Below are 12,824 nucleotides of genomic sequence, written 5' to 3' on the forward strand. Positions count from 1 at the left end.
GTTCCTTAATAAAGTCCAAGACAATCCAACTGTCTACAGACACACTCTGACCCGATTATCTCGGAGATGGATTTTTGCATTCTGGCTAATCTACAGATCAAGGTATTATGGGATGTACAAAGTGTTAATTATGATTGCTCAGTAACGATGTGGTGTTTGTCCTGTTATCTGAAATTGTTGCAGTTCTTTGTCCAGGTGAACTGGAAGAATATCTTTACGAGCATCACATCAGGACATCCAGGAAAAATTCAATTCAATAAATCCGGTCATTTTTGGCACCAGAAGCCTTAGAAATACAACCAAGTCAATAATAGCCTTCAGGGAAAAAAAACCTACCACTCCTACCCGGCCCACACGTGACTCCTTTCCCACTCCTGCCTGGCTCACATGTGACTCCAGGCCCATTACTGTGGTTAACACTGCCTTACTGGCCCAGTTCAGGGGGCAGGCAATCAGCTGTAAAAACAATTGTTACAAGGCAACTAGAGAAGGGCAATAATTGTGACCTCGTGTCTCGCATCCAACGACAGATATCAAGGAAGGCAGCAAGATCCCATGGCAGGGTGGATCAGGACCAGTGGTCGGTCACATTCGGCCAACACCACCTGTGATGCCACGTGATGTTGTTGTCTCCCACACACAGTCGGCACTGCATTTGCTCCATAACAAAGGCAGTGCACTTCAAACAGAAAATGGATATTTTATTTATATCACCTCTCACGTCAAAGAAAAGTTTATTTATTATAAATCTGCCACGCTGATTTCAGGCGTAACCACCAGAGAAACCTGGACCAGATGCAGTCAGCACTGGACAGCGAGGCAAAGGCCAGAAATGAAGCAATTAGGTTGAAGAAGAAGATGGAGGGCGACCTGAACGAGATGGAAATGCAGTTGAATCACGCCAATCGACAGGCGACCGACGCCCTGAAACTGCTGCGGAACCTCCAGACACACATCAAGGTCAGGGGGCAGAGGTTGGGCAGGGTTGAGCGTGGGGCAGGGGTCGGGCAGGGGGCAGAGATCGGGCAGGGTTGAGCGTGGGGCAGGGGGCAGGGGTCGAGCAGGGTTGAGCGTGGGGCAGGGGTGAGCATAGGGCAGGGGTCGGGCTGGGGGCAGGGGCAGAGGACGAGCGTGGGGCAGAGGTCGGGCTGGGGGCAGGGGCAGAGGGCGAGCGTGGGGCAGGACGAGATCCGGATCGAGACACACACCTTTCAATCTTGTATAATTGCTTTTAATGAGCGAGAAATGCTTGTGTACAGTGCAGACACTGTTTGAATGTGAACACGTGTGTAAGCTTCAGTCCGCTCGATCCAGGAACCTTGAATATCAGCGGCAGTAACAACGTGTGTTTCTCGTAGGACATCCAACTGGAACTTGATGAAACGATTCGACAGAATGATGATTACAAGGAGCAAATTGCAGCGGTGGAGCGTCACAGCAACCTGTTGATGGCGGAGGTTGAGGAGCTCCGTGCTGGCCTCGAGCAGTCGGAGAGAGGCAGGAAGCTGGCCGAGCAGGAATTACTGGAGGCAACAGAGCGCGTCAACCTGCTGCTTGCACAGGTAGGGTGCGCCAGGTTGTACATTGGGGCGCTGGTGCTAAGGCCAAGAGGAGGGAAACAGTAATCTTCTCTTTTGCACATCTTCAGAATACAGGTCTCATTAACCAGAAAAAGAAGCTGGAGAGCGACATTAATTACCTGAGCACCGAGGTGGAGGAAGCAGTACAGGAATGTCGGAATGCAGAGGAGAAAGCAAAGAAAGCAATAACCGATGTAAGTGTCGAGCTGAGAAATGCAGCACGGTGTATTGCCAACACCTCGCTCACTGGCCCGCTTTGATGCCCTCTCCACACCTGCCTGTTTCCAGTCATTGAACAAGTCGGTGATTGCGCACTTCAACAGGGAATGAGAGTGAAATGGAGCCACTTCCGATTTTACAATCCAGCAGCTCTGGTGCAGCCCATGACTGACCACATTTGTTGGATTCAGTTTCACACTTTGCCCGAATGGGATTTGAACTGTCGCCCTCTGGGCTGATTTATATATATATGTGTTGGGGGGGGCAGAAGTGCACAGCGAGGCGCAGGGGTAACCTCCACGGAAGGTGCTGCCCTCCAGTTTCCGGTTCTCATGGTGTTGGATTCTCTCCCCCACACGACTGTCCTAACCCGAGTGATCGGGGTCCAGGGGAGATTGCAATCAGCTTAAATCGACCGTTACTCTGGACATTCACTGCACAAACCAACCAAAGCGTCAGAGAACTCCAATTTTCAAAGTATTATTAACACAAGAACATCAGAAATAGGAACAGGAGTAGGCCATTTGGCCCCTCGAGCCTGCTCCGCCATTCAGTAAGATCATGGCTGATCTGATCATGGACTGAACTTCACTTCCCTGCCCGCTTCCCATAACCCTTCACTCCCTTATCGCTCAGAAATCTGTCTATCTCCGCCTTAAATATATTCAAAGACCCAGCCTCCACAGCTCTCTGGGGCAGAGATTTACGAACCTCAGAGAAGAAATTCCTCCTCATCTCAGTTCTAAATGGGCGACCCCTTATTCTTAAACTATGCCCCTAGTTCTAGATTCCCTTACGAGTGGAAACATCCTCTCTGCATCTACCTTGTTGAGCGCCCTCAGTATCTTTTATGTTTTGATAAGATCACCTCTTTCTTAACTCCAATGAGTATAGTTCTAACACAGACAGACAGGCTTGCATTTCTATAGCGCCTTTCACGACCACCAGATGTCTCAAAGCACTTTACAGCCAATGAAGTACTTTTGAGTGTAGCCACTGTTGTAATGTGGGAAACGTGGCAGCCGTTCAATAAGGTGCCACATAAAAGGTTATTGTGCACAATAAGAGCTCACGGGGTTGGGGGTAATATTTTAGCATGGATAGAGGGTTGGCTAACTAACAGAAAACATTGAGTCGGGATAAATGGGTCATTTTCCGGTTGGCAAATGGTAACTAGTGGGGTGCCGCAGGGATCAGTGCTGGGGCCTCAACTATTTACAATCTATATTAATGACTTGGATGAAGGGACCGAGTGTAATGTAGCCAAGTTTGCTGATGATACAAAGATGGGTTGGAAAGCAAATTGTGAGGAGGACACAAAGAATCTGCAAAGGGATATAGACAGGCTAGGTGAGTGGGCAAACATTTGGTAGATGGAGTATAATGTGGGAAAGTAAAGTTATCTACTTTGGCAGAAAAAGTAAAAAAAATATTATAATTTAAATGGAGAGAAATTACAAAATGCTGCAGTACAGGGGGACCTGGGGGTCCTTGTGTATGAAACACAAGTTAGTATGCAGGTACAGCATTATGTTCTTATGACACTGGTTTGAGACTGAACTTTCTCACCCTCCAACTGAATTTGAAATTGAACCATGCTATGATCACTCTTTCCTAGAGGATCCTTTACTACGAGATCATTTATTAATCCTGTCTCATTACACAGGACCAGATCTAAGAAAGCCTGCTCCCTGGTTGTGGTTGGTTCCGCAATGTACTGTTCAAGGAAACCATCCCAGATACACTCTATGAACTCTTCCTCAAGGCTACCCTGGCCAATTTGATTTGTTCAAACAATATGAAGACTAAAATTGACCATGAATATTGCCATACCTTTCCTACAAGCTTCCATTACTTCTTGATCACGAGCAGAATAGACAGAGTATAAATCGTCAGTTTTGAGTCGAGCAGTTGATGGGCTTTAATGGTTTTCAGGCTGCAATGATGGCGGAGGAACTGAAGAAAGAACAAGACACCAGTGCGCACCTGGAGAGGATGAAGAAAAACCTGGAGCAGACAATGAAGGATCTGCAGCTGCGACTGAACGAAGCTGAACAGATCGCAATGAAAGGAGGCAAGAAACAGATCCAGAAACTAGAGAGCAGAGTGAGTGACATCGGCAAAGGGTAAGGTGGGCTGGTGACGGTTGAGCCTCGGGACTGAGGGCCAAGGGTGCAGCTCACCCAGTCTTGCTGGAGAGAGGTTCTGATCCAATCTCCCGCAGCAACCCAGCAGGAATCAGCACCTGGTGGGCGGGAGACAGCAATACATTTGGGGGGGGGGGGGGAGGTCCAAGGTTTCCCAGGGTCTGGGGGATTCTACCTTCTCCTGCCAGCTTTCAAAAAAAAATAAAGAATTTAACAATCTTCCTATAATAACAACAGTCAAAGCTGGTCAGGTCAGGCAGTACCTGTGGAGAGAAACTGAGCTAACAATGAAAGACCCTCGGCCTGAAAGATTAACTGTTTCTCCACAGACCCTGCCTGAACTGCTGAGTGTTTGCAGCATTTTCTGTTTTTATTTTAGACTTCCAGCATCCGCAGTATTTTGCTTTTGTATTAACAATCTTCCTCTTCAACTCTCAATGTTAAATATTTGTTCAGGGACAGACATCAAATTGTCGCACAGCAAAGGATACTGAGCGTCGTCTCTGCTTCCTGCTCGGTGACTCTCTCACACACTGTCACCGGGTCGGGAAAGTTGCCCAGCCTCCCTCCCCTCCCCAGTCCCTCCTCCCCCCTCCCCTCCCTCAGCAGTCCCTCTTCTTCCTCACCAGTCCCTCCCCCCTCCCCAGTCCTCCCCTCTCCCTCCCCTCCCATCCCCTCCTCTCCCATCCCCTCCCCTCACCAGTCCCTCCCCTCCCCTCCCCTCCCCTCCAGTAGCTCCCCCCTTCCCTCCCTCAGCAGTCCCTCTCCTTCCTCACCAGTCCCTCTCCCCTCCCCAGTCCTCCCCTCTCCCGTCCCTCCCCCTCACCAGTCCCCCCCTCATCTCCCTCACCAGTCCCTCCCCTCCCCTCACCAGTCCCTCCCCTCCCCTCCCTCACCAGTCCCTCCCCCATCTCCCCCTCACCAGTGACCTGCCACTACATCGAATATAAATCTTTTTAGAAGTTTTAAACATTCAGCTCATCGAGGTGATGACATGAGCAAGCAGGGACAGTTTGTCCTGAGAGCCTTTTTATTGGGCAAGCAACGTTCAGCCTTGAACTCCTTTCTGCCATAGTATCTTTCTCGCTCTCAGTTGCCCCCATAGGCAGCCTGATCTGGGGTTGATTGAGTTTGCATTGTATCTACGTGTAGCTATGGGAGCGAGGATGCGCCGTCGCCCCCGTTACCTGAAACAGGTATTCGCGTCCCTCACGCATGCATTCTTCAAGCGCTCGAAACCAGGCCTCGGAAACACTTGGCGAGAGAAAGTCAGATCCAACTCCAGGGGTATTAAGCTGCTTTAACTCACTGTAAGGTGGTGTGACAAACCACCCATCAGTTCAATCCTTGATAATAAAGAACACGGCACCGTACCCCACATCACTGGGTCAACTTAATCGACATAAAGATGGCTCTAACTATCCTTTTGTTAAACATCCAGTCCCTCTACAGCTCCATCCCCCCCCCCCAGAACAGTCTGAGGGCCCTCTACTTCTATCTTGAACAGAGGCCCGACCAGTACCCACCCTCCTCCGCCCGGCTGAACTTGTTCTCACATTGAACATCTTCTCCTTTGACTCCACTCACTTCCTCCACAATAAAGGTGTTGCTATGGAAACCTGCATGGGTCCTAGCTATGCCTGCCTTTTTGTGGGATATGTGGAACATTCTTTGTTCCAGTCCTACTAAGGTCCCCTCCCTCACCTATTTTTCCGATACATTGATGACTATCGGTGCCATTTCCTGCTCTCGCCCTGAACTGGAAAATTTCATTCACTTTGCTTCCAATTTCCACACTTCCCTCAATTTCACATGGTCCATCTCCGACTCTTCCCTTCCTCGACTTCTGTCTCCATTTCTGCGGATAGACTATTGATAAACATCCATTCATCATCATAATCATAGGCAGTCCCTCTAAATCAAGGAAGACTTGCTTTTAGAGTGGAAGTGAGTTCTCAGGTGGCTGAACAGTCCAATACGGGAATTACAGTCCCTGTCACAGGTGGGACAGACAGACGTTGAGGGAAGGGGTGGGTGGGGAGCCTGGTTTGCCGCACGCTCCTTCCGCTGCCTGCGCTTGCTTTCTGCATGCTCTCGGTGACGAGACTCGAGGTGCTCAACGCCCTCCCGGATGCTCTTCCTCCACTTTGGACGGTCCTGGGCCAGGGACTCCCAGGTGTCAGTGGGGATGTTGCGCTTTATCAAGGAGGCTTTGAGGGTGTCCTTGAAGCATTTTCCCTGCCCACCTGGGGCTCGCTTGCCATGTAGGTGTTCCGAGTAGAACACTTGCTTAGGGAGTCTCGTATCAGGCATGCAGATGATGTGGCCTGCCTAACGGAGCTGGTCGAGTGTAGTCAGTGCTTCGATGTTGGCCTGAGCAAGATCCCAGATGTTGATGCGTGTCTCCTCCCAGTCGAAGCCCACTGACTCCCACAGCTATCTGGACTATACTTCCTCTCACCTTGCTTCCATTCTCCCAGTGTCTCCATCTTTGTCACATCTGTTCAGACGATGCCACCTTCCATACTAGTGCTTCGATGTTTTCCTCAACCGAGAATTCCCCTTTACCATGGTTGCCATGGCCCTCGACCGTGTCTATTCCATTTCCCACACTTCTGTTCTCACCCTTTCCCCTCCCTCCCAGAACCACGACAGGTTCCCCTTGTCCTCACCTTCCACCCCACCAGCCTCCACATTCAGCGGATCAGTGTGATCCCACCAAACACATCTTCCCCTCCCATCCCTTCAGCATTCCGAAGGGACCGCTCCCTCCGCGATACTCTGGCCCATTTGTCAATCACTCCTTCCCCTTCCCACAGCACCCTCCTGTGCAAGTACAGGAGATGCAACACCGGCCCGTTTACCCCCTCCCTTCCCCCCACCCAGAGCCCCAAACACCCCTTCCAATTGAAACAGCGATTTACTTGTACTTCTTGCAATGTAGTATACTGTATTCGCTGCTCACGGTGCAGTCTCCTCTACATTGGAGAGACCAAATGACGATTGGGTGACCGCTTTGCGGAACATTTACGCTCAGTCCGCAATCGTGACCCTGAGCTTCCGGTCGCCTGTCACGTTAATTCTCCGCTCCACTCCCACTCTGACCTCTGCCTCTTACACTGTTCCATTGAAGCTTTTGATGAGGTGCTTTACAGCCACCTGGACTCGACATCGAGTTCAACAATTTCAGAGCACAAAGACTGCCTCAATGTTTTAAAATGGCAGCTATTCATTCCTCCCCTCCACCTTTTCCCTGCCCTTGCTTAATATCTGCTACATCTCTAACTTCTTCCAGTTCTGATGAAGTGTCATCGACCTGAAACTTTAACTGCCTGTCTCTCCACAGATGCTGCCTGACTTGTTGAGTATTTCCAGCATTTTCTGCTTGTTTAAAAAAAACTTGAGAATTCGCTTTCTTTAAAAATAGAGTTTTATAATATATTTTTTAAAATACATTCCCTAGAAAAATAGTCAAAAAGTCCTGAATTGCGGTACGGGCATTTTAGCCAACCCCATGTGGATGAGCCATTCCCCTTTGTTTTCCAGGTGAGGGAGCTGGAGTCTGAGCTGGAGTCCGAACAGAAGAAAAGTGCGGACTCTGTGAAGGGTCTGCGAAAGTACGAGCGGAAAATCAAGGAGCTGACCTACCAGGTACAGAGCCCAAGGGGCTTTTGCAGAATCCTTCACCCGCCCATTGCAATCTTTGCTGCATTTCCTGGAGCAGGAGCCTGAATTGCTCCACATTGTAACACTGGAACCGGTCACCGCCGGGTTAATCTCTCTGACCACTTCCCCAGTGACTGTTCGGAACCTGTCAAAGGATTAGTACTCGCCCGTCCCCATCTATAGTTCCAGTATACTTGTTGACCTTTGTCATTCCTGACCTCGAGTCTATTGACATTCCAACACAGAAACACGGCTCGTGGCAGCAAGTCCGGCGGAGGTCATTTGGTAGCAGTAAGGTTACTGCATCTCACCATATCCCTCTAGTCCTTTCTCCCTCATGTGTTTATCCAGCTTCCCCCTAAATACATCGATACTATTCGCCTCACCTCACCCCCCCCCCCCCCCCCCCGTGGCAGCGAGTTCCACATTCTCACCACTCTCTGGTAAAGGAGTTTCTTCTGAATTACCTCTTGAATTTATTAGTGACCATCTTATATTTATGGCCCTTAGTTCTGGCCTCGTCCACAAGTGGAAACATCGTCTGTACGTTTACCCTATCAAACCCCGCCATCATTTTTAAAGACCTGTATTAGGTAAAGTTTTGGGCCACTTTCACAGCAGTCATTGCAGAAAGTGACAATTTTCTTCATTTTGAGGCGGCATCAAAAGGAAGGGGATCATGACCCTCCCCAAGACCCCAGCTGCCTCCATCATTGGATGTAGGATTTTGAAAGTTCACCTGTGAAACTGCAGGTCTGGTATTAAGCTGTCAATTCCTTGACCAGGCTGAGGAGGACAGGAAGAACATCGTTCGTATGCAAGACCTCAGCGATAAGCTGCAGCTGAAAGTCAAGAGCTACAAGCGACAGGCTGAAGAGGCGGTGAGTTTATTGGCATTTCTGCAAGTTTCACACGTTGGAGAGTTGTGTTTATCAAGGTAACAACGTTATGGTTTTATCACAGGAGGGAAACGCCAGCACAAGTATAACCAAGTACAGGACACTGCAGCACGAGCTGGACGATGCTGAGGAACGTGCTGAGATAGCAGAGTCGCAGGTCAATAAGCTGAGAACCAAAAGCAGAGATACCAAGGTACGAAGGGAATACAGTAGAATTAATTTGTCTGGTATAGTAAAAGGTCTCAGATTTCCACATCACTCTGTACAACTCCAATTGTCTAAAAATGTAGAGAACTGTGGTCCATAGTATCGCCCATCTCCACCCCAGCCTCAGCTCATCTGCTGCTGAAACCCTCATCCATGACTTTGTTACCTCCAGACTTGATTATTCCAATGCCCTGATGTTCGGCCTCTCATCTTCCACCCTCCGTAAACTTGAGCTCCAAAACTTTGCTGCCGTATCCTAACTCGAACCAAGTCCTGTTCACCCATCACCCCTGTGCTCGTTGACCTACATAAACACCCACGTTAAAATTCTCAGCCTTGTTTTCAAATCCCTCCATGGGCTCCCCCAGTCTTACACATGTCTGCGATCTCTGCACTCCTCCAATTCTGGACACTTGTGTATTCCCCATTTCCATCACTCCACTTTCGGTGGCCGTGCCTTCAACTGCCTGGGCCCTAACTCTGGAATTCCGTCCCTAAATCTCTCTCCTCCTTTAAGATGCTCCTTAAAACCTACCACTTTGACCAAGCTTTTGGACCTTGCTCCACATCTCATTTGGTCAATTTTTGTCCTGTGAGGCACCATGGAGGCTTTACGAGGTAAAGGTGCTGTATCGATTGTAATCCTAACTATATGCCCCCTTATTACTGATGCAACAAGTGGGAATTATCTTCATCCTCTCTCATTTTCCCCATTCCTATTCAACCCCCTGACCCTTCTCTGCTTGTGACTACAATCCCAGTTTTACATGTCAATAATTACTATATCCTCCCATGCCTGATCTAGGATTGCATAGGATATACGGCACAGAAACAGGCCATTCGGCCCAACCAGTCCATGCCGGTGTTTATGCTCCCGTCTTTCCTCATCGAACTCTATCAGCATAACCCTCTATTCCCTTCTCCCTCATGTGTTTATCCAGCCGCCCCTTAAATGCATCGATACTATTCACTTCAACCACTCCCTGTGGCAGTGAGTTCCACATTCTCCCCACTCTCTGGGTAAAGATGTTTCTCCTGAATTCCCTATTGGATTTATTAGTGACGATCTGATATTGATGGCCTCTAGTTCTTGTCTCTCCCACAAGTGGAAACACTCTGTATCGACGCTTTAGCAAAACCTACCATCATTTTAAAGACCTATTCGGCCCTTCAGCCTTTGTTCGAGAGAAAAGAGACCCAGCCTGTTCACCTTCCCCTCTCCAGTGCCTCGATATATTTTTATAATATGGCGACCAGAACTGTACGCAGTGCTCCCAAGTGTGGTCTAACCAAAGTTTGATTCAAGTTTTCAACTCTATCCCTCTAAAAATAAACCCTTGTGCATGGTTTGCTTTTATGGCCTTGTTTACCCGTGTCGATACTTTGTGTACTCCGAGATCCCTTTGTTCCTCTACCCCATTTAGATTCGTATTTTCCAAGTAATATGTGACCTCCCTATTTTTCTTAAGTGTATAATCCAGTGAAACAGCATACCTGTTCCATAGCTCTGATATCCATGTAATAGGGTGCGCTGAAGATTCAGTTATGATCTAACCAGTCTTGTATAAAACAAGGAGTTGATGAAGAATTTCTACATCAATCCCACTCATTTTTTAATGTTTTTTTTCTACCACCTGTAATCTTGCTTAAAGTCTGAAAATCCTAAATCCAGTGTGGGCACCATCACGACCCCCTCAATCGTTTTGAGATCGGCCAACATGGGTTTGGAGGAAGTGCCTCCACTTGCCGTTCTTCAGCCTCCAGGATCGGTCCGAGAGTCTGCAATCCCACTCAGTCTGCGCCGGACAATAACCCAACCAAGCCGCCCAAACATATCTCTGCTACTTCCACTGAACCTCGCACCAGTGCACCCAACTCCCTCCCCTGCCCCTCCAGTTCAGATAAATTACATGTCTGGTTGGGGGCTAGGCACTCTCCCCTTGCCCCCCCCCCCCCCTCGGGAAGTCACTGGCTCTACTCAGATTTGATGTTTACACATGTCCTTTTTTCCTATTTCAGCACGAAGAGTGAACACGAGTCTCAAACATCGCCCTGCTTTTTGGTTTCAATGTAGTTTTAGTGCAACAAAGCTTGTGTGAATAAAGCAAATCAGAATGCAACTCATTGGTCTGGGGTTGATATTTCCAGTGGTTCACCTTTAAATGTAATTTCCTGGCAGCTTCCCACCTTATGAGAATGACGAGTAGTCAACAGTCCAGGGAATAATCCCCAAATACAGGCGGAACAGTGACTCAGGCCCAGCCCCCACACACTTCACCCCGCAGCAGTGTGGCTGAGATTTAGGAAGGGAATGAGGGAAAAGAATCCAGGAATCATTCCCAGATTTGGGGGAGGAGGGAGAGGAGAAGAGAGGGGGGGGGGGGGAAGAGGGGTGTGCTCCCTCTCACGGATTGGGGAGCGCTCCCCCTCACGGATAAGGGCAGGGAAGAGGTAACTGCAGTTGGTGCTGAACACGAGACTGGAATAGCAATCAGAAAATAACTGGAAAACTAGCCCTCAACCACCTCACATTAACTATTAAACTACACCAAGCTGAAGAGCTGAGGCAAGAAACACAAAATGAATCCACAGGCCATTTCCTGCTCCTTCTCTGACAATTACGTTGTAAGTCAGAAGGGAAGCTTCCTGTCGCTACTACAGACGAGAGGGATCTTCGCATCCTGCCCGCCCCCAAAATAACAAGTTGATCTGAAATATTTAATGCCAAATTTCAGCCCAGCTTGTGCCAAGTGCCAGAGACTGGGACTCAAACCGATAATGTGAACAGGAAGCCAAGGAATATCTGGGTAGATTACTGGCACGGCGTGTCCTCGGCAAGTTTCAGAATACTGTCACGTCAACCAAAACAACTGTGTGCAAAGCTGAATATTAAAGTTGATTTAGCGGGACATACACAATCACATCACACTCTGAACGTGTTTGTAATTTGCTCATGTTTCTTGGCAAGTACCTGGGCACATGGAGTGAAGCTTCACATTAAATCACCTTTACTTTGAGCTTTTAAAAAGGTAAACTCTACACAGAAGTGCTGATGGAACAATGCACTTCAGACATTTTGTACAGGCACACAGGCTCGAGCACATTCCCCCCCAACGTGCCACAACATGCATACACATAGCAGCAATGTCTGATTTCCAAATACTGTCGCCTCCTACCTGCTGCTGAAGGAGCAAACTCATGAGCTCAGCACCTTGTTCTTCTGGTGAGCTGAGACACCCGGTGCTGATGGGCAGTTGGACTGATGGTAATCAAACCCAAACCACATGGTGGGGTCAGGTTGGTGGAGGACCTTTGTCTTATGGATGTTTAGTGTAACGCCCATGCTTTCGGCCACCTCGGTGAAGGTGTTGACGATGGCTTGGAGCTCGGCCCATGTGTGCGTGCAGATGCAAGCATCGTCCGCGTACTGTGGTTCGATGACAGAGAATGGGACGACCTTAGATCTAGCGAAGGTTGAACAGGTTCCCATTGGTTTTATATTTTAGTTCTACTCCAGTGGGGAGCTTGTTGAGAGTGAGATGGGGCATTGCAGCGAGGAAGATCGAGAAAAAACCCCGCCACACAGCACTGCACCCCGGTCACCAAAATCCATTGCACGGCCCTGGACAACGTGGACCATTTTCCATACCTCGGGAGCCAAGGGCAGACATCGATGCAGAGGTTCAACACCGCCTCCAACGTGCCAGTGCAGCCTTCGGTCGCCTGAGGAAGAGAGTGTTTGAAGATCAGGCCCTCAAATTTGGCACCAAGCTCATGGTCTACAGGGCTGTAGTGATACCCGCCCTCCTGTACAACTTGGAGATGTGGACCATATACAGTAGACATCTCAAATCATTGGCGAAATACCACCAACGATGTCTCCGTAAGATCCTGCAAATCCCCTGGTAGGACAGACACAACGTCAGTGTTCTCGATCAGACCAACATCACCAGCATCGAAGCACTGACCACACTCGACCAGCTCCATTGGGTGGGCCACATTGTCCGCATGCCCAACACTAGACTTCCTAAGCAAGCGCTCTACTCTGAACTCTTACATGGCAAGCGAGCCCCAGGTGGGCAGAAGAAATGTTTCAAGGACACCCT

General features: G+C 48.9%; 1 protein-coding gene across 3 annotated transcripts in view; it reads left to right on the forward strand.

The window, feature by feature from the left end:
- LOC139277687 (myosin-7-like) overlaps window positions 1-10,838 on the forward strand; it is a 200,988-nt gene extending 190,150 nt beyond the window's left edge. For all 3 annotated transcript variants that reach the window (XM_070896516.1, XM_070896514.1, XM_070896515.1), the window contains 8 exons: window positions 768-960; window positions 1,359-1,562; window positions 1,649-1,774; window positions 3,735-3,905; window positions 7,493-7,597; window positions 8,398-8,493; window positions 8,576-8,704; window positions 10,738-10,838. In XM_070896516.1, coding sequence (XP_070752617.1) covers window positions 768-960; window positions 1,359-1,562; window positions 1,649-1,774; window positions 3,735-3,905; window positions 7,493-7,597; window positions 8,398-8,493; window positions 8,576-8,704; window positions 10,738-10,749 — 1,036 coding nt within the window. In that variant the 3' untranslated portion in view covers window positions 10,750-10,838. The remainder of the gene's footprint in view (window positions 1-767; window positions 961-1,358; window positions 1,563-1,648; window positions 1,775-3,734; window positions 3,906-7,492; window positions 7,598-8,397; window positions 8,494-8,575; window positions 8,705-10,737) is intronic.
- Window positions 10,839-12,824: the final 1,986 nt, after the last annotated feature.

This window comes from Pristiophorus japonicus, chromosome 12 (genome assembly GCF_044704955.1).
Source record: "Pristiophorus japonicus isolate sPriJap1 chromosome 12, sPriJap1.hap1, whole genome shotgun sequence".
Classification (NCBI taxonomy): Eukaryota; Metazoa; Chordata; class Chondrichthyes; family Pristiophoridae; genus Pristiophorus; species Pristiophorus japonicus.